The sequence below is a fragment of the Hordeum vulgare genome, chromosome 5H (assembly GCF_904849725.1).
Source record: "Hordeum vulgare subsp. vulgare chromosome 5H, MorexV3_pseudomolecules_assembly, whole genome shotgun sequence".
Classification (NCBI taxonomy): Eukaryota; Viridiplantae; Streptophyta; class Magnoliopsida; order Poales; family Poaceae; genus Hordeum; species Hordeum vulgare.
Window position 1 is genome coordinate 249,467,449 of NC_058522.1, and position 19,021 is coordinate 249,486,469.

The 19,021-nt window shown below is 46.2% G+C and overlaps 2 protein-coding genes across 2 annotated transcripts; both read right to left on the reverse strand.

Annotated features, from left to right (window-relative positions):
* Window positions 1-5,337: 5,337 nt before the first annotated feature.
* On the reverse strand, window positions 5,338-6,982 carry LOC123395295. Its single transcript, XM_045090276.1, has one exon. It carries the CDS (start codon window positions 6,470-6,472, stop codon window positions 5,543-5,545), a length of 930 nt encoding a protein of 309 aa, XP_044946211.1. The 5' UTR covers window positions 6,473-6,982; the 3' UTR covers window positions 5,338-5,542.
* A 105-nt stretch (window positions 6,983-7,087) lies between these two features.
* On the reverse strand, window positions 7,088-16,138 carry LOC123395294 (dihydrolipoyllysine-residue acetyltransferase component 5 of pyruvate dehydrogenase complex, chloroplastic-like). The gene is made up of 6 exons (XM_045090275.1): window positions 15,072-16,138; window positions 14,790-14,981; window positions 14,607-14,694; window positions 7,770-7,840; window positions 7,601-7,684; window positions 7,088-7,505 (listed from the first exon to the last, which is right to left on the reverse strand). The coding sequence occupies exons 1-6, from the start codon at window positions 15,906-15,908 to the stop codon at window positions 7,401-7,403; spliced, it is 1,377 nt and encodes a 458-aa protein (XP_044946210.1). The 5' UTR covers window positions 15,909-16,138; the 3' UTR covers window positions 7,088-7,400.
* Window positions 16,139-19,021: the final 2,883 nt, after the last annotated feature.

A 19,021-nucleotide genomic window follows, 5' to 3' on the forward strand; every position in this document is an offset into this window, starting at 1 on the left:
TACATATCCGCTCGTAGCCTTTATCTCATCAGCATCAGAGATCAAGTTTGAATCACTATACCCATCAAGCACCTTTGGGTGTCTAGTATAGTGAATTCCATAATTTGCAGTGCCTTTCAAATAACGCAAAACTCTCTCTAGAGCTTTCCAATGCACATCTCCTGGTTTTGAGACAAACCAACTCAGTTTGCTAACAGCAAAAGAAATGTTAGGTCTTGTAGCACTGGCTAAGTACATAAGTGAGACAATAATCTAAGAGTATTTTAATTGATCTTTAGATATGGTGTTGGAGAGGGCTTGCAATCACTATATCCAAAGCGACTCAAGATATTTTCCACATAGTGAGATTGAAGCAATGTAATCCCACCATCATCGTCTCACAACAACTTGATGTTCAGAATGACATCAGCCACTCCTAAATCCTTCATCTCAAAATAGTGAGATAGGAAATCCTTGACCTCCTTAATAACATTCAGATTTGTTCCAAAAATCAGTATATCATCAACATACAAGCAAAGGATAACTCCCTCGCCCCCACCATGGCGATAGTACACACATTTATCGGCTTCGTTTAAAGCAAAGCATGCAGCTGTTAAAGTTCTTTTAAACTTCTCATGCCACTACTTGGGTGCTTGCTTAAGTCCATATAAAGACTTCAGCAACTTGCACACTTTTCCTTCCTGGTCATCTACTACAAACCCATCTGGTTGTTCCATGTAAATTTTCTCATCCAACTCTCCATTTAGGAAAGCAGTCTTAACATCCATTTGATGAACGAGAAGACCATGTGAGGCAGCTAGTGAAAGTAGTACTCGAATAGTGGTCAGTTGAGCCACAGGTGAGTAAGTATCAAAGAAGTCTTCACCTTCCTTTTGGGTATAACCCTTGGCTATGAGACGTGCCTTGTACTTCTTGATGGTACCATCATGCCTAAGCTTCTTCTTGAATACCCATTTGTATCCTATAGGTTTGCACCCATAAGGACGATCAGTGATCTCTGATGTTTCATTTGCCAAGATGGAATCCATCTCACTACGGACCGCTTCCTTCCAGTAGTCAGCATCTTCAAATGCATAGGCCTCTGAAATAGAACTGGGAGTGTCATGTATGAGATACACAAGAAAATCATCACTAAAGGACTTTGCAGTCCCCTGCCTCTTGCTCCTGGTAGGAACTTCATTGTTCCCCTCCACAGGATTTTCAAAGTTTTTTCATCGAAATGGTGGGTTCAGTAATTGTAACTAATTCATGACTCGATGAACTAGGCATCTCCTGATTAGATGAGATAGCCATATCTTTCATGGGAAAGATATCTTCGAAGAAAGTTGCATCATTCGATTCCATGATTGTACCGACATTCATGTCAGATACCTCTGATTTTACAACCAAGAATCTATATCCAATGCTATGAAACACATATCCCAGGAAAACACAACCCATAGTTTTTGGTCCTAGCTTGCGCTTCTTTGGAATTGGTACATTGACCTTCGCCAAACAACCCCACGTTCGTAGATAAGAGAGTTTAACCTTTTCTTCTCCCATTCCTCAAATGGAGTTATCTCTTTGTTCTTTGTGGGAACTCGGTTTAGGACATGACATGCAGTCAATATCGCCTCCCCCCACCATGCCTTGGAGAGACCCGATGTATCTAACATGGCGTTAACCAAATCAGTTAGAGTACGGTTCTTTCTTTCGGCTACCCCATTTGACTGAGGTGAATAGGGAGGCGTCCTCTCATGGATTATACCATGTTTCGCACAGAAAGAATCAAATTCATTTGATAAATACTCTCCACCACGATCGGACCTAAGCCTCTTGATCTTTCGATCAAGTTGGTTTTCACCTTCAGTTTTATAGATCTTGAAATATTTCAAAGCCTCACCCTTAGACTTCAGAAGATACACTTGGCAGTATCTAGTGGAGTTATCAATTAATGAAATGAAATATTTCTTTCCACCTTTTGTCAAAATGCCATTCATTTCACATAGATCTGAATGTATGAGCTCTAGTGGTGCAAGGTTTCTCGTTTCGGCAGTCTTGTGAGACTTACGAGGCTGCTTAGCTTGCACACAAACTTGACACTTAGATCCCTTGATGGTGGTAAAACTAGGGACTAAGTTCAATTTAGCTAGTCGCGACATGCAACCAAAATTAACAAGACACAGACGCGAATGCCACACATTTGATTCACTATTGTTGCAAACATGATTAACAACTTTATTGCAAACATCTGCCAAGGATCAACGGAACAGTCCTCGTGACTCATAGCCTTTACCAACAAAAGTTCCATACTTAGATATTACAAATTATTCGAATCAAAGACAAGCTTGTAGCCATCTCTACACAGAAGAGATCCGCTAACAAGATTTTTATTGACGGAGGGGACATAATGCACGTTCTTCAGCCGCACGACCTTCCCCGAAGTAAACTTCAGATCGACTGTGCCAACACCACGAACAAAAGCACTTGAACCGTTGCCCATCAGCACGGTGGAAGTCCCTGCGTCTGATAAGATGAAAACATGGAAATATCACCGCATACATGCACATTAGCACCCGTGTCAATCAACCAATCGGGGAAATGACATACTGAAAGGATAGTGGGAAATATACCATACCCAGCATCCTCCACGTCAGTGTCACCAATGAAAACATTAGCGGTCTTGCCGCCTTTCCCATGTTGACACTTGTCATAACGGTTAGGGCAGCTAGGTGTCCAATGATCAGGATCTCCGCACACATGACACACACCTTTTTTCTTGACATTCTTCTTCTTGAAGTTGGTGTGTTGCACAACCTTGTTCTTCCCATCGAACTTTGCTTTACCATCAAACTTGCCCTTGTTCTTGAAATTGTGGGGCTGGAAGTTTTTCTTCTGTACCAGATTGGCACTAGATCCTCCCTCAATACCTCGAGCACGTGTGTCTTTTGCTCTCGCCTTTTCTTCCACATCAAGAGTACCAATGAGATCCGGAAAGGAAAACTCCTGCCTCTTATGCTTCAGTAAGGTAGCGAAGTTCCTCCACGAAGGAGGAAGTTTAGTGATGATGCCTCCAGCAACAAACTTGTCTAGTAGCATGCAATTGAAGTGCTCAAGTTCTCTAGCAAATGATTGTATCTCGTGAGCTTGCTCAACCACGAAGCGCTCTTCAGTCATCCTGTAGTCATAGAATTGTTCCATGATGTACAGCTCAGTGTCAACATCTGAGACCCCAAACTTGGCCTCGAGTGCATCCCACATATCTTTTCCATTATCAATTGACGCATAAGCATCAACTATGTTCTCACCAAGAACACTTAAGAGAGCAGCCTTAAACAAGGTATCCATTTTCTGGAAAGCTAGTTCATGTTGAGCATCATGATCTCCTTCAGGTTTGCCAAGAGCGGCGTCATAGCAGTTCAAGGTTTGGAACCATAGAATAGCTCTCACGCGCCACCTCTTATAGTGGATACCCTCAAACATAGGAGGTCTCATGGAAGCAGCAAAACCACTCGGGGTAAATTGCCTATAATAAGGTTTTTGGATTGTTGGAAAGATGAGCGATTTACCAAGTGATTTTACTAGCAGAAATAATAGATAAACCACGACTACCATAGCAAACATATGACAAGCCATGTAATTATAGGAAAAATATGGAAGTTGCATTTGAAAGGATGAACAGGAACGGAACATATCTAGAAAAGAAACTACAACAATAAGTTGAGGCATGAACTCAAACAAGAAGAATACGAGAATGTACTCAGTTGGAGCTGCAGCAGTAGTGGTGTTGATGTTGTCGTTGGACATGTTGTCGAAGAGGTGATCGACGTCAGGGAAGAAGTCATCGTCCGGGAAGAGGTCGTCGGTTTTCATGATGAAAGCGAGTAGTCGCGCGGAGCGCTCCTAAAAAAACTTATCGCCCTTCTCCCGTACAGGACCCAAAGAGACAGAGTTTCGGAGGCCTGTTGTTCCAACCTACGGTGCACGCCGCAAGCCGAGATGGGGAAGAACGTAGCAGCAGCACAAAGTTTGGAACCAGTGGCGAGAGGAAGTTCTGATGCGTATCTCTGGAGAGGAGCGACCTCTCTTTTATAGGCGCAAGAGAAGGAGGCGAGAGGAGGCGAGAGACCAGTGATGGGAACTGAAACAAACACACGGCAACAGATGGGTGCAACGTTCGTGTTCAATATCCACTACAGCAAAACGTTCAGCTTCCGAGTGACCTTTCGTATATCAGTCATGGGTGGCAAAAATTTAGTTCGGCTCATTCCCGCAACCCGTGGCGCATTTTGACGAGGCGGGCGGAGGAGGAGGAGCGCTCATGTATGTCTCTCTTGTTCTCGTGCTCATACATGTGTGGAAACATCCTCCCTTTTAAGGAGGTCCAACTCCCACTAAACTAGCAATGTGGGACTAAACTTTTCACATTTTGCCTTGCACAAATGGTGGGCCTCTAGGATTTATTAGGAATTTCTGAAATTATATATTGAGCTGGACCAAAAGTAAATAAAATTCCAGCAGAAGAAACCATTTAGATCCATACGACCTCGTCCTGCAGCTTACAAATCTACCTCTTGATCTTCATGATCTTCAAAAGCACATTACTTGTGCATCTTAGTAAGGACAACTCCAGAGTCATCAGTGAATCAAGAGGCACAATCTCAACTAAGCAATCCAAGTGTATATATGGACGTCGCAGTCCTTGCATGGAACGACAGGCAAAATCTCGTCATGGCCTACGGACGAGGACGATGCAGACATGGTTAGGAAGAGATGGAGCTGCTGGCAATGCTCGAATGGGTTCTGGTCGAGCTATAGATTTGGGTGAGGGGTCACGTGGATGGAGAAGATAATGGAGAGGAAGAACATCAGCGTATTTGATCCGCGATGGGGATTTTTGACGGTGTAACCAAAAGTCTTTCCTACTGATGGGCCAAGGGCCATAATGAAGAACCAGAATAAAAAATACTTCCTCCTTTTCATTTTACAAGTTCGACACGTGTATCTAGGTAGTCAATTTGACCAACTTAATGAGAGTCATATATTATAAAAATATATCATTAGAAACTTTAAATGTTTTATTTTTTAATGATATAATTTTTATGTTAAATAATATATTTTATATAAGTCAAATTGATAATGAAGTATAAAGCTAGACCCACACTGCCGCCGCTGAGCATCACGAGATACCCATGTGGTACAGATAAAGAGAGCACTGCAGCTCGGGCTTACAGTAGTACTTTCGAAATTGCTTTCTTTATTTGTGCATATTTTTATTTTCTTTTTTGAGATGCATTTATTATTTTTCTTGAAAAAGAGGATAAATCTCTGGCTTCTTCATCGATTGACCATAAGATACAACACGAATGCTAGCCACCTTTATAATAATTATAATTTACAAACTGCAAACATTTTATCATTCCTCCTAATCCATTCGTTCACACGATTAACATAATTAAACACAGAATTGAGAAAGATTTTGAAATTAGTTAGATATATATATATGCGCAGGTCAAACAATGATACACATCAGCACAGGTTTAATCAGCATGGAGACCACCGATCAGGACAGCCTTAGCAAGCTGTAGAGCTCCTTCAGGTACAAGCTCTCCTTGTCGTTCATCCTCTTCTTCTTGGAGAAAAGCACCTCACTGATGAGCGGAACAACAAGGGGCATGATTGGCTTCTGCTTCTGCGTTTTCCTCTTTGTCGTCGCCGTCGTCTCCCTTCCCTTGCCATGCTTAACCTCCTCGTTGGCATCGTCGAGGCTCAGCAGGTGTCGCAATGGATGCCGCTCGGGCTTGGCCTCGGCCCAGACCGTCAAGGCCGACGTGTTGATGTCCCTCTGCTGGATGCTGGCCCTTGCGGCCGCCGCCTTGTCGGCCTCCATGTATGCTAGCCTCGAGAGGGCACGGTGGAGCTTCACGTTGAGGTTCGCCATGGCTAACTCCAGGTCAGCCAGCTTCCTCTTGACCTGCACCGCCTCCAGTCTTGTCTTGGCCGCCTCTTCCTCCACCTTCTTGATGGAGCTCATGATCGTGAGATTTGCTTCCTTCCGACCCTGCTTGTCGTAGCCTTCGCCGTGTGCTAGAGACGGCGACGATGATGTCTGGGACCGTGGAGACAACGGGACCAGGCACATTGTCTGGGCATTAGACACTGGCATTGCAATTCTAGCAAGCTCACTGCTAGTTCCCTCGTGCTTGGCAACGGCAACAGCGACGGCGTTTGGATTGGTGGAGTGGCTTTCTCTGATGAGGTCAGAATGCCTAACACTGTAACTCCCTTCAAGCTTCTCTTTTGAGGAAGCAATGGCGACAGCGTCTTGCCAAGAGCTCCTCTCCCTGACAACACGATGGTCGGCATGTGCACCCGGCCTGAACTGTGCTTCAGTCGCGAGAATGCGCTCACCGAACACAGCGACCGCCTCCTTGACAGACCGGAACGCACGAGAGGTGTCGACCTCTGCACGGCCAGACGAGGCGGCAGCCATGCTGCAGTGGCTTCCCACCAGGCTATGGAAAATGGAAGCAGCAGCTTTGCAGGCAATGGCTTCCCACGAGGCTATGGAAATGGAAGCAAGAATAAGCTCCTGGAGGGGTTTATGAAGACCATCGATCAAAACAGCTGGCTTGCTTTGCTTTCACTGCAAAATGGCAAGGCCATCAAGCAAGAGACAAGACTAGCCACCTAACCTAATAGAACCCTTCAAGTAGAGATGAGTGGCAGTACAGCTGAGCTGAAGCTGGAATACTTTCCCAGCAAATTAAGTAAGGTAGTAGTATCTGCTGCCCCAGGAAAGTACAACAAGTCAAAATATCTGATAGCCGACTATGGTGTGATGAGAGTAGTTGGGAGAACTCATGGGCCTTCACTTGTAAAACAAACATCCATCAAATATATTAGGTATGGCACCACATTTCACCCGTCTTCTGATTCTTCTTAAGCAATTTCATCTTCGCACACTTGCAGGTGCAAACAACCCGACCAAGCTCGCTATTTCTTGTCTCTGTGTCGCATCTTTTAGTAAAATTGATATGCTCAGGTTTGGGAACATACAGATCAAATAATTCAGAAATCAGTGTGGATCCAATAAAATGTAACCATATTGATGATAAAGTTCAGTCCATTTCTTTGTATTCAAAGGTGACAATGACATGATCCATTGTACTTGTACATCGAGCTCAACGTAATCAACAATTAACAAACACTCAGGTAAATACTCATGCCTGACACCTATCTGAACAGAAGGTAAAAGGATTATTGAGAAACAAACCAATGGGGAGAAAGTAACAAGGTTACCTGATACCAACAAAGCCGGCAACTTAAGTAACTATATAATTCACACCACCAACATGCTACACATCTACTGACAAGCATCCTATGTGATTGTCTCGGGGAAAAAGAATCACTTGGTACGTCTAGAACGTAAGGTCCTTGGGATCCTCAATTATCTTGGACAGAGTTTGCAGAAAGGCGGCAAGATCAGATCCATAAATAACACGATGATCAGCAGTAACGTTGACCTAGATTTATTGATCAGTTCAGGTAAGCACAAAATCATTAACTTCAAATTGGTTGCTGCGAAAGCATAAGTGCCAAAACTACAATTAATTTTTACCTGCATTTGGCACTTGATCCCAATTCTACCATCTTTTGTACCAACAACTGTCGGTTGTGATGCACCAACAGCCATGATTGCTCCCTGTTTTGAGGTATAACTTCTATTACCAGAGGGGTGTGGTGCATTACATGAAAACAAAAGTGGAAACATGGAAAGTTCATCTTACAGTTCCAGGTGGCAAGATCGCATCGAATCTATCAACTCCAAACATACCAAGGTTTGAAAGAGTGAAGGTACCTGCAGAGTGAACACTGACCGTTATTAGCATACATGGACATATACATACAGTTGGATCCTACAAGTTTCTTGTGCCCAACATCTAAGCACTACCAAAGAAAGGAGATGGTCATAGGAAGCTTTGTAGCTTCGGTAAGTTTATATGTGACCGCTCAATTTTTGGCTAAGATACTTTAGCCATGAAGTACCATATGATTTTAACACGGTACACATAGCACAGCAAAATGCGGATAAAAATAATTCCAGTGCTTTGTCGTGTGAATTTTAGCAATCCAATCAGATCTCTTCAGTGCAAAAAAACATGCAGTCCACAATCTACAGTTGGACGGAACTGAATCTTATGTTTCCAAACCATAAGAACAACCGAACAAATGCCAAATTATTTTGCAAGCTCTGTTTCTGTAGCAGATGTATCCTTTTTGGCATAAACAACACCCAAGCGAACCTTGTATATGCAAACTAAGAACTATCATTGGCATGCAGCACGTTATATTTTTTTAAATACTCTATACAAAGCAAATACCAAGGAGGGAAGACTCAGGGAAGCTCGGTAAATAGATCATAGCACAATATTAGCATAGTCTGGCACATATAACGTGGTGCCTCACCTTACCTTCTATTTCTTTCTTAATAGACAATAAATTCTGTAAAGCACATTCATATAGCTATTTCTTCCAAATTAAACAATACAACTGTTTCAGACAGCTCTTGTTTTTCAGCCAGTCCAATAAGAGACATGACAGTCCTGCCGTCCATGGATCAAATTATTTCGTGCACTGGATTTCACTTGCATGTCTATGATTCCCTTGTGTGTGCTCGGGATAGGTGTTTTGTACAAATGTTTTGGCGTATTATTAAGTATTCTCCTTCAGTTTTTTTCTCTATCTAGAAGTGAAATAGAATAACCTAGTTGACGGGTAATGATCATACGTCTGTAATGTATTGAATGGCCCAGAATAGGTCCTATTCTTCTACCTTTTCCAGGTAGTTGATGGCTATTCACAGCTACCACCTTAACACCAAAGAAGAGTTCGACCCAATGATTTATTTCTGTCTTACTGAACCCCGATTCGACATTAAAAGTATATTGATTCTTTCCCAATAAACGAAGATATTTTTCTGTAAATACTGCGTATTTGATTCCATCCATAAATCGACTTTCCCTCCTATGCTCTGAGTTCGAGTATCGCATGTTAGACGAAACAAACTCTTTGTATTATACGTGACTTGTATAACACGTATAGGTTAGGATCTCCTTCTATCTCCTTGTGTTTAAACTGTAGATAAGATAGATTGATCTTAAACCTCTCTTGATGTATATCTCTTCGGCTTATGCCCCTATATAAACATGCACGCGTCCCTGCTAAGAGCATACGCTTCCAGCCTTTTCCACATGGTATAAGAGCCACCTCTTCCTATCGACATGTCATCTTCCTCCTCAAGCTCCACCATGGCTGCCTCCCTTGCTGCGCTCGGCCGGTGTGGAAGGCGCAAGTTCTTCCACATGTGCGCGCCGCTGGTCTCATGGGCTATCTTGATGGCACCATGGCCGAGCCGCCCGCCGTTTTAACCATTGAGACTGATGTTGCAGGGAAGGAGATCACCTCGACTCCGAATCCTGCCCATGTTCTCTGGTACACGCAGGACCAGCAGGTCCTCACTTTTCTCCTTGCCTCCTTGTCCCGTGATGTCCTTCTTCAGGTGCACTCCCTGGCTTCTGCAACCGGCGTCTGGACGGCAATCCAGCAGATGTTCGCGTCCCACTCAAGGGCGCGCCACATCCAACTCCGGGGGCAGCTCGGCAACACCAAGAAGGGGGACTCTCCCGTTGCCATCTACTTCACCAAGATGAAGGGATTTGCAGATGAGATGGCGGCGGCAGGCAAACCTATTGGCGACGACGAGTTGGTTTCCTATATCCTGCAAGGATTGGAGTCTGACTACAACCCGTACGTTGCCGCCCTCTCATCTCGTCCCGAGGCTGATCAGAAGATCGGCCTCACCGAGCTATTTTCCCTGCTCAACACGGCGGAGGCCCGCATCGATGCACAAAACGGCAGCAACACCAACTCCTTCTCCATCAATCTCGCCTCCAAGGGGGGCTACCGCAACAGCAACGACGCTCGCTCCCCTGGCCACGGCGGTGGCAATCCTGGTGCCGCCTACCGCAGTGGTGGCGGGGGTTCCTTCCCCACCGCTACTGCCCCTCCTCCGTCTGGTGGACGAGATGAGACGTGCCAGATCTGCAAGCGGCAGGGCCACGCTGCCTGGCGCTGCTTCAAGCGCTACGACAAGAATTTCAATCCTCCTCCCAAGCGGCAAGGTGGTGGTGGCGGAAACAGCGGTGGCGGCGGTGGAAACTGCGGCGGCGGTAACACCAAGTCCGCAAATACTGTCTCTGCAGCCTACGGTGTCGATACCAACTGGTATCTCGACACTGGTGCTACGGACCATGTAACCGGTGAATTGGAGAAACTTGATGTGCATGATCCCTACACTGGACCGGAGAAAATCCACACTGCAAGTGGTCAAGGTATGGAGATTAAACATGTTGGTCATTCGCTGCTTCCTACTCCACATAAACCTTTACATCTAAACAACATCCTTCATGTTCCCAAATCCAAGAATCTCCTCTCTGGTTCTCAACTCACAAAAGATAATGATGCCTACCTTGTTGTTTACCCTGAATTCTTTTCTATTCACGATCAGGAAACGGGGGGCACAATTATTCACGGTCCGAGTAAGAACGGGTTGTACCCTATTGCTGCTGGCCAACCGGGTGCTCATGGGCGTCACATCCTTGGAGCAATCAAACCATCTACTTCTAGGTGGCAATAGACGCCTAGGTCATCCATCCTTTCCTGTGGTGCAACAGATTCTTCGAAGTCATAGTCTCCCAGTGTCCAATAAAGTAGATCATCACCTTGTGTGTGATGCTTGTCAAATGGCTAAAAGCCATCAGTTACCCTACTCTCGTTCAACTAGTGTCTCTCAAGCTCCTTTAGAGCTCATTTATTCTGATGTTTGGGGCCCTGGGCCTCTTTCAGTTGGTCGACAAAAATATTATGTTAGCTTCATTGATGATTTCAGCAAATTTAGTTGGCTTTATCTTATCAAACACAAATCCGATGTCTTCCAAAAATTTCATCTTTTTCAAGCACTTGTTGAACGTTTGTTTGCCCGCAAAATTATTGCTATGCAAACCGATTGGGGGGGTGAGTATCAAAAGTTGAACCAATTTTTTCAACGACTTGGCATTACACATCATGTATCATGCCCTCATGCTCACCAACAAAATGGCTCTGCCGAACGTAAGCATCGCCATATTGTAGAAGTTGGCCTTTCCCTACTTGCTCATGCCTCCATGCCTCTAAAGTTTTGGGATGAGGCCTTCTCTACGGCGGTCTATCTTATTAATCGTGTTCCTAGTCGTGTTATTCACAATCAAACTCCTTTGGAACGTCTTTTTGGTCTCACTCCTAACTACTCCTTTCTTCGTATATTTGGTTGTGCAGTTTGGCCCAATTTGCGCCCGTTCAACAAACATAAACTTGAGTACCGCTCCAAACAATGTGTTTTCATTGGTTACAGTGATCTACACAAAGGATATAAATGCCTTGATGTCTCAACCGGGCGGGTCTATGTGTCTCGGGATGTTATCTTTGATGAACATATTTTTCCCTTTTCATCTTTACATCCCAATGCCGGAGCTCAACTCCGTGCTGAACTTGTGCTTCTTCCACCCACCCTTCTAAATTCATCAAGTATTCCCACCCCTTCCGCAGCACCCAATGACCCCATGGCAATTTCCACTACTTATGCACCCACCTCTGCTAACAGTGTGCAGGACTCGGCAGGTTTTTCTAATGATTTTATGCAGCCTAACCCTCCTACAGATCTGGTGGCCACAGACAATCCCGGGCTGCATGCCCCGGGATCAGCAACCGCAGCACCTGGGTCAGGGAATCCCGCCCTCCAGGCCTCGGGATCAGCTTCCGCAGCGCCTGGCTCCCCTCCGGGTTCCGTGCGCCAATCCGACGCGCCTGCCAACCGGTCCCCTGCATCCACCTCGGACCCGGCGCGCCCGTCGGTTGCGACCGCGGGGACAGGGTTGTTCCCCGCATCGGCCCTGGTGCTGTCCCCCCCACGTGGCGCGTCTGCAGCGGGTTCGTTTCATCCCCGCGCCTCGGATCGGCCGCCATCCCCATCATGCGGTGGGCCTGCCCTGTCCCCTGCACCAGGTGTCGGCGTTTCCTCTGGACATGGTGCATCGCCACAGGACGACACGACAACTTCTCCCGCCGCGCCTGCCTCGCCTGCCGCATCGACAGAACAGTCCCAGATGGATTCCCCTGTTGTTTCCTCTGGTTTGTCTCCTGCTGAGGTATCATCTGATTCCGCGCTGGTCCGTCGTGTCCAGCACAACATGCAACCAGCGCCGCCAGCACCTCCACCTCCTCGGGCTCATACTCGCTCTCAAAGTGGTATTCTTAAACCCAAAGTTCACACCGATGGTTGTATTCGTTGGGGCTCTTTTTGTGCTACAGGTGAACCAGAAAATCTCAAGGAGGCTATTGCTGATCCTAAGTGGAAAGCTGCTATGGATGAAGAGTTTGGTGCACTTTTGTCCAATAACACGTGGCATTTGGTACCCCGCGTCCTGGACAAAATATCATTGACTGCAAATGGGTTTATAAGGTAAAACGACACTCTGATGGTACCATTGATAGATATAAGGCTCGTCTTGTTGCAAAAGGATTTAAGCAACGTTATGGTATTGATTATGAGGATACGTTTAGCCCAGTTGTCAAAGCTGCAACCATTCGTTTAATCCTGTCTATTGTTGTATCTCGTAATTGGTCTATGCGACAACTTGATGTCAAGAACGCGTTTCTACACGGTGTTCTGGAAGAGGATGTTTTTATGAGACAACCACCTGGGTATAAAAGTTCACAGTCACCTACCTTTGTTTGCAAGCTTGACAAAGCGATCTATGGCCTAAAACAAGCACCTCGGGCATGGTATTCTCGTTTGTCCTCTAAACTTCAGTCTCTTGGCTTTCATCCTTCCCAAGCAGATACCTCCCTATTTTTCTATTCAAGACATGGAGTCACCATTTTCATGCTTATTTATGTTGATGATATTATTGTCACTAGTTCCTCTGCTCATGCGGTTGATGCTCTCTTAAAAGATCTTCGTATGGACTTTGCCCTCAAAGATCTTGGTACACTTCACTACTTTCTGGGTATTGAGGTAAAACCTACTCGTGATGGTATTATTCTCTCTCAAGGCAAGTATTTCGTAGATCTCCTCACTCGTATGAACATGAAAGGTTGCAAACCTGTTTCTACTCCACTTCCAACAGCAGAAAAATTATCTCTTTATGATGGTGAGCCACTTTGTGATGAGGACTCCACGAAGTACAGGAGCATTGTTGGTGCCTTGCAATATGTGACTTTAACTCGTCCAGACATCTCTTTTTCTGTCAACAAAGTTTGCCAGTTCTTACATGCTCCTGCCACTGTTCATTGGTCCTTGGTTAAGCGCATTATTCGTTATTTACAGGGCACCATGCATCATGGTCTCCGTATTAGTAAGACAGATTCTATGCTGGTTAGTGCCTTTTCAGATGCAGACTGGGCTGGTTGTCCTGATGATCGCCGCTCCACAGGAGGTTTTGCAGTTTTTCTTGGTAGTAATCTTGTCTCTTGGATTGCTCGCAAACAGCCCACTGTCTCTCGTTCCAGTACAGAAGCTGAGTATAAAGCACTGGCCAATGCTACTGCTGAAGTTATTTGGGTACAAACACTGTTGACAGAACTTGGTGTGCCTCATCCTCGAGCAGCTTCTCTTTGGTGTGATAATTTGGGTGCTACTTACTTGTCTGCTAACCCTATCTTTCATGCTCGCACCAAGCACATTGAGGTTGATTATCACTTTGTTCGAGAAAGGGTTGCCAACAAGTTGTTGAATATCAGGTTTATTCCTACTGGTGATCAAGTGGCGGATGGGTTCACTAAACCATTGACAGCTCGGCAACTGGATGTTTTTCGTCGCAATCTCAACTTAGGCAGTTGTGATTGAGGGGGGATGTTAGACGAAACAAACTCTTTGTATTATACGTGACTTGTATAACACGTATAGGTTAGGATCTCTTTCTATCTCCTTGTGTTTAAACTGTAGATAAGATAGATTGATCTTAAACCTCTCTTGATGTATATCTCTTCGGCTTATGCCCCTATATAAACATGCACGCGTCCCTGCTAAGAGCATACGCTTCCAGCCTTTTCCACATCGCAATGTTTTTCAGATGGACCTCTCAATCAATGTGTGTGTGAGTGAGTAGTAACCCGGCCATCCAATAAATCAAGCATTTTAAATTACACAAATATGAGTTAAGCTTTCTACCGGGCTATAAAAAATTCTCAACAGAACAAAGAAAAATATAAATTACTTCAGTTCTTTTCTGGTGTGCTCTCAACCTGAAATTTTAACTACATGTTCATCCAAGGAAACTTATACACACTGTGACCTGGAGCTTTGTTAGCCAGAAACATTATTTTTACTAAACTGAATTTCGAATGTCATAAGAAAAATGGAGGAACTGGTTAAAGCAATATCTACTGGGCGCAGGCCCCACTGAGGATTTACTACTAACGAACAACAGTTAATTCCCTATAAGACTATACCAATCTGAATCAGCATACAGAGAACATGCATATCCAATGCACTAGACATTCAAGTTTGTGTGAAGCAAACAAAGTACCAGAGTTGTACTCCTGGGGCTGCAGCTGCTTTGCACGAGCCTTATCAACCAGCTCCTTCCATTTCCTTGACAGTGAATAAATATCAAGCTGCACAAACCAACAGTTCTCAATTAACTCAGACAAAAGCATCAGTTTAAACATCAACCTATAGAAACAATTAACAAATACACAAAACATTCAACCTTATCAGCATCCTGGAGCACGGGGGTTATCAATCCACCATCGATGGCCACCGCCACAGCAATGTTGATGCTACTGTTGTAAGTAAAGCTCTGCCCATCTCTGCAGCTGGAGTTCACCACAGGATGCTGCACCAGCGCCATCGCTGTAGCCTTTGCCAGCAGCGCTGTCATTGTCACCCCCTTTGCCTTAATCTGCAAAAGGTTCACTCAATTATCCAGCTATCTCACAGCATACAGCTAACATAAGGGTGGTAAGCACTGAACAGAGCACTAAACACTTACTTTTTTGTAGAGTGCATCGAGAGCATCGGTTGTGATGGTGTACCCGACCCTGAACGCCGGCACGGCAAGGCTCTCCACCATGTTCTTGCTCACAGCGCCCTGCATTGTGGTGAATGGCACCGTGGATCCCAATGGAACATCCGGTCGAGCAGCTGCCAGTGGCGCCGCTTTCTTGGGCGCAGCTGCCGCAGCCTCTACGTCCTTCGCCACAACTCTCCCCCCTGGGCCAGAGCCGGTGACTGCGAAGAGATCAACGCTGAGCTCCTTTGCGAGCTTCTTGGCGTAAGGCGAGGCAACCACCCGCGCTCCGCCCTGTGTGGCCGATGAAGGGGGTGCTGGCGCGGAGACTGCTACGGGCGCCGGAGGAGGAGGCGGCGGCGGAGCAGGGGACGCTTCTTGGGCGACGGTTTCCTGGGGAGCCGGCGGCGAGGCGGCGGAGGAGGAGAAGTTGGCGGCCTGCGACCGGGCGAGCGGGATCTCCTCCTCGGACTCGGCGAGGAGCGCGATGGCGGAGCCGACGGGCGCGGACTCTCCCGCGGGGACTAGTACGGCGGCGAGGAAGCCGTCGTGGAAGGTCTCGACATCCATGTCGGCCTTATCAGACTCCACAACAACAACAGGGTCGCCCTTGGCGAGGCGGTCCCCCTCGGCAGCGTTCCAGGCGACGATCTTGCCCTCCGTCATGGTGGAACTGAGGGCCGGCATGAAGATCTCCCGGATCTTCGCCTCAACCCGGCACGCGCGCCGGCGCCGCGGCACGGCGTGCCCGCCGCCGCGTTGGCGGAGCAGGGACGCCGATGGCAGCAGCGTGGAGTGGAGGTGCAGGAAACCGGCCATTGCAGGGACGGGAGGGGTAGGAGGAGGGAAAGAGGGTAATAAGGCTTGAGATAGTTGGCCTTTGGTTCCCTTGCTGTTGTTGTTGCTGCCGCTGCTGCTGCCGCCTTGGGAGTATCGGAGGCGGGGCGGATTAGCCGAGGAGGACGATGCTGGAGGCTTGGGCTGGTCGCTGTTGCCTCCGTGCTTTGGGTTTTCCTTCAATCTTATTAGCAACAAACCCAAATGCCATGTTGCCATCAAATTCCTTCAAAAAAAAAGTTTAACATAGCTTAAAAAAAAGTAATAACGCCATTGTTATAGGAAAAATAAGTAATAACGCCATTGGTACATAAAATTGCGCGGTATATCTATATATATATATACTAGCAAAAGGGTCCGTGCGTTGCAAGGGGAGAAAAAAAATACCACACGCTTTTAATCTTTTTATAATCATTTTAATTTATTAAAATAATAAGCTAACTAACTAATGTAGTCAGTCCTATCCTATTTTGTTGAGAAATCAACCCATCCATTGTTAATTCCACCATGATGAGAAATTAAGCGGGACAAATAAAGCAAAACAAAGAGGCTACGTGAATTGATCAATGGACCGTTATCTTATTATTTCACTCATGGGGTAGAGAATGTGGGATCAGATGACAAACTGAAGGTGGTGTTCCATTCTCTGTCTCTACAACAAACAAATCCACACAAAACAAAATTTCTTGCCGGTGCTTGACACACGGTTGGAGGCATGGGGAGGGGATCTCACCAGATGATAAGTTTCTGCCGGAGGAGGGGATACGATGAGGGGAGCAAGGGTTAGGCGCCTATATCTGACCATAAGGAGTCGCTGTTGCCGCGCCATAACCTCAGAGTTCCCCGTATGAGCCATGGAGGCCCGCCTACACCTGCAAGTACTTCGCTCCGCCGCGCCGTGCCGTTCTGCATCGAGCAGACGCATCATCCCCGGTCATTGTAGCTATCGCGTTGATTTGATCCAGAAGCTGTGCTCGAGCGCCGAAACAAGGGCAGCAAGCGGGCAGAGATACGACCGTGGAGGCGGGTGGGTTGAGATCGACAACAGTGGTGTGGCAGCGTCCTGGGCACACGCCAGGGTGGACCAGGGTCGACGCGATGCGCTCGAGCGCCGCAATGGGGGCAGTGAGCGGGGAGAGGTACGGCCGCGGAGGCGGGTGGGTTGAGATCGGCAGCGGTGGCGGTTGAGGTCAGCCGCGGCGGCGAGTGGTGTGGTGGCGGTCTGGGCACAGGTCAGGGTGGTCCAGGGTCGACGGGAGGAGGCGATGCGTACGAGTATAATTTTTGCAACGAATCGTTTTTTCCTTTTACGTTGCACATAAATGATGGAGCGCGGGTTGAATAACAAAAATTACATGGACATTTTTATAAAAATACCGCGGTGGGTTTTCCGACGGAAGCGATAGCCTCTTTATTATTAGGTATAGATATATATATACCTAATAATAAAGAGGCTATCGCTTCCGTCGGAAAACCCACCGAGGTGATTTTACAAAAAAGCCCTTATTGTTTATGACATTAAACTCGTAGTATATATTAAATGTTTTTTAAAATACTCATATCTTTTAAACCGTAACTCCAAATTTAATATATTATATGTAGAATTTGATTAGAAAAATATGTAGGATTTAAATATGATATTATTTTATCTGTTAAACGGTTAATAAAAATATTATCTACGATGCAATCTTAATAAATAAGTCATTATTTGTCTTTCTTTCATACCGGTACTCATCCGGGTTGGAGATGAACATGTCAACAAAATCAGGATTAGAGATAAAACTGAAGGTCACTTGACTGATTCTTTGTACCTATTAAATCTACATGCAAGCCGTGTTAAAATAGAAGACCTCTGAAATTTTGAACTGCATTTTTGTAGGATAAGACGATCTTTATTTGTGTCGTAACTACAAGTTCCCAGATTATAGACCATTTTTTATAAATTAAGAGCGTGTGGTATTTCTTTCTCCCATTGCAACGCATGGGCCCTTTTGCTAGTTTAAAGAAAAAAGTTTGTCTTCAGTCGGGTTGTCCTATTGAATGCATTCTGCGTCAACTTGCATTGTCTTCGCACAAGGTTGCTGACTAGTAGGTTTTTCTGGGCCGCGACTGTTTCTTCAACTGTTTCCTCGCGCGCGTTCTAGCTGCTTGAACAGTTTATACTGTTTGTATTGTTTCATGTTGTTTTTTAATGTTTCATGTTGTTTTCTACTGTTTCTTCAGCCGTTTCAATTGTTTTTTTAATTGTTTACTACGAAAAATCTACTACCACTAAAAAAGGAAGAGAAGGCACATTCAAATCACAATCTGGACCGTCTAATTGTGAAATCAATGGCGTAAAACCCTTCGTTAATGAAAACACCTCGCTTACGAAACGCTCAGCTCCGCCTCCCCACCTCCCCCACCTGTTCGAGTTGACTCACCTCGCACGTCCTAAAGGCAACTGCTCAGCCCCGCCTCCCCACCCGCTCGCCCCCGCAGCCGCCTCTCAGCGCGGCCGCACCAGCCGTCACAGCACCACCGCACCGGTCACTAGGGATCCAGGACAAGGATAGGACAAATGGCGCCCGAGATCCAGGAGAAGGGCGCCGGACAAGGGCGCCTGAGATACAGCGATGTCGGGGCCGACGTCCACACGTCAGGGATGCACAGCGATGGAGCGCAGCCCGAGCCCGTTAGAATCCCGCTCCTAACCATAACATCAGTGGGTCTCTATGTTGTCATTTGCTCGATCCATAGGGCTAGGGAGCGGATTGGGTCGAGGGCGCTCGCATCGCTATGGCCGCTGCCTCGAGTCACCTTCATCGCCACCGCCTCGAATCTACCTCCGCCGCCACCGCGAGTCCCCTCTGCCACCCCCATTCGTTGGAAAGGTATTTCTTCTGTATGCATACTCTGCTCCGGCCCTCCCGCCCTGCTTGATGCGCATGTGCCATGTGCGTGCGTGCCACGCTTGTGGCTGGGTGCTCGGCTGCTGATGGCCTGATGCTGTTGTTTTACTGTATATTTTTGTGTAGGGTATGTATGTTGTATGGAGTTATGCCTTGTTCTATATTGACGTTGTTGCTTGCTATTGATGACAAATGGCGCCCGAG

What these genes read in the sequence shown, in the direction of transcription:
- LOC123395295 (XM_045090276.1), bottom strand. Translation starts at nt 6,472, where the DNA reads ATGGCTGCCGCCTCGTCTGGCCGTGCAGAGGTCGACACCTCTCGTGCG.
- LOC123395294 (XM_045090275.1), bottom strand. Translation starts at nt 15,908, where the DNA reads ATGGCCGGTTTCCTGCACCTCCACTCCACGCTGCTGCCATCGGCGTCC. An exon ending in CGATCTTGCCACCTGGAACT is followed by an intron (nt 7,685 to 7,769) that starts GTAAGATGAACT and finishes ACCTCAAAACAG; the next exon opens with GGAGCAATCATGGCTGTTGG. An exon ending in GGATCAAGTGCCAAATGCAG is followed by an intron (nt 7,506 to 7,600) that starts GTAAAAATTAAT and finishes CAATAAATCTAG; the next exon opens with GTCAACGTTACTGCTGATCA.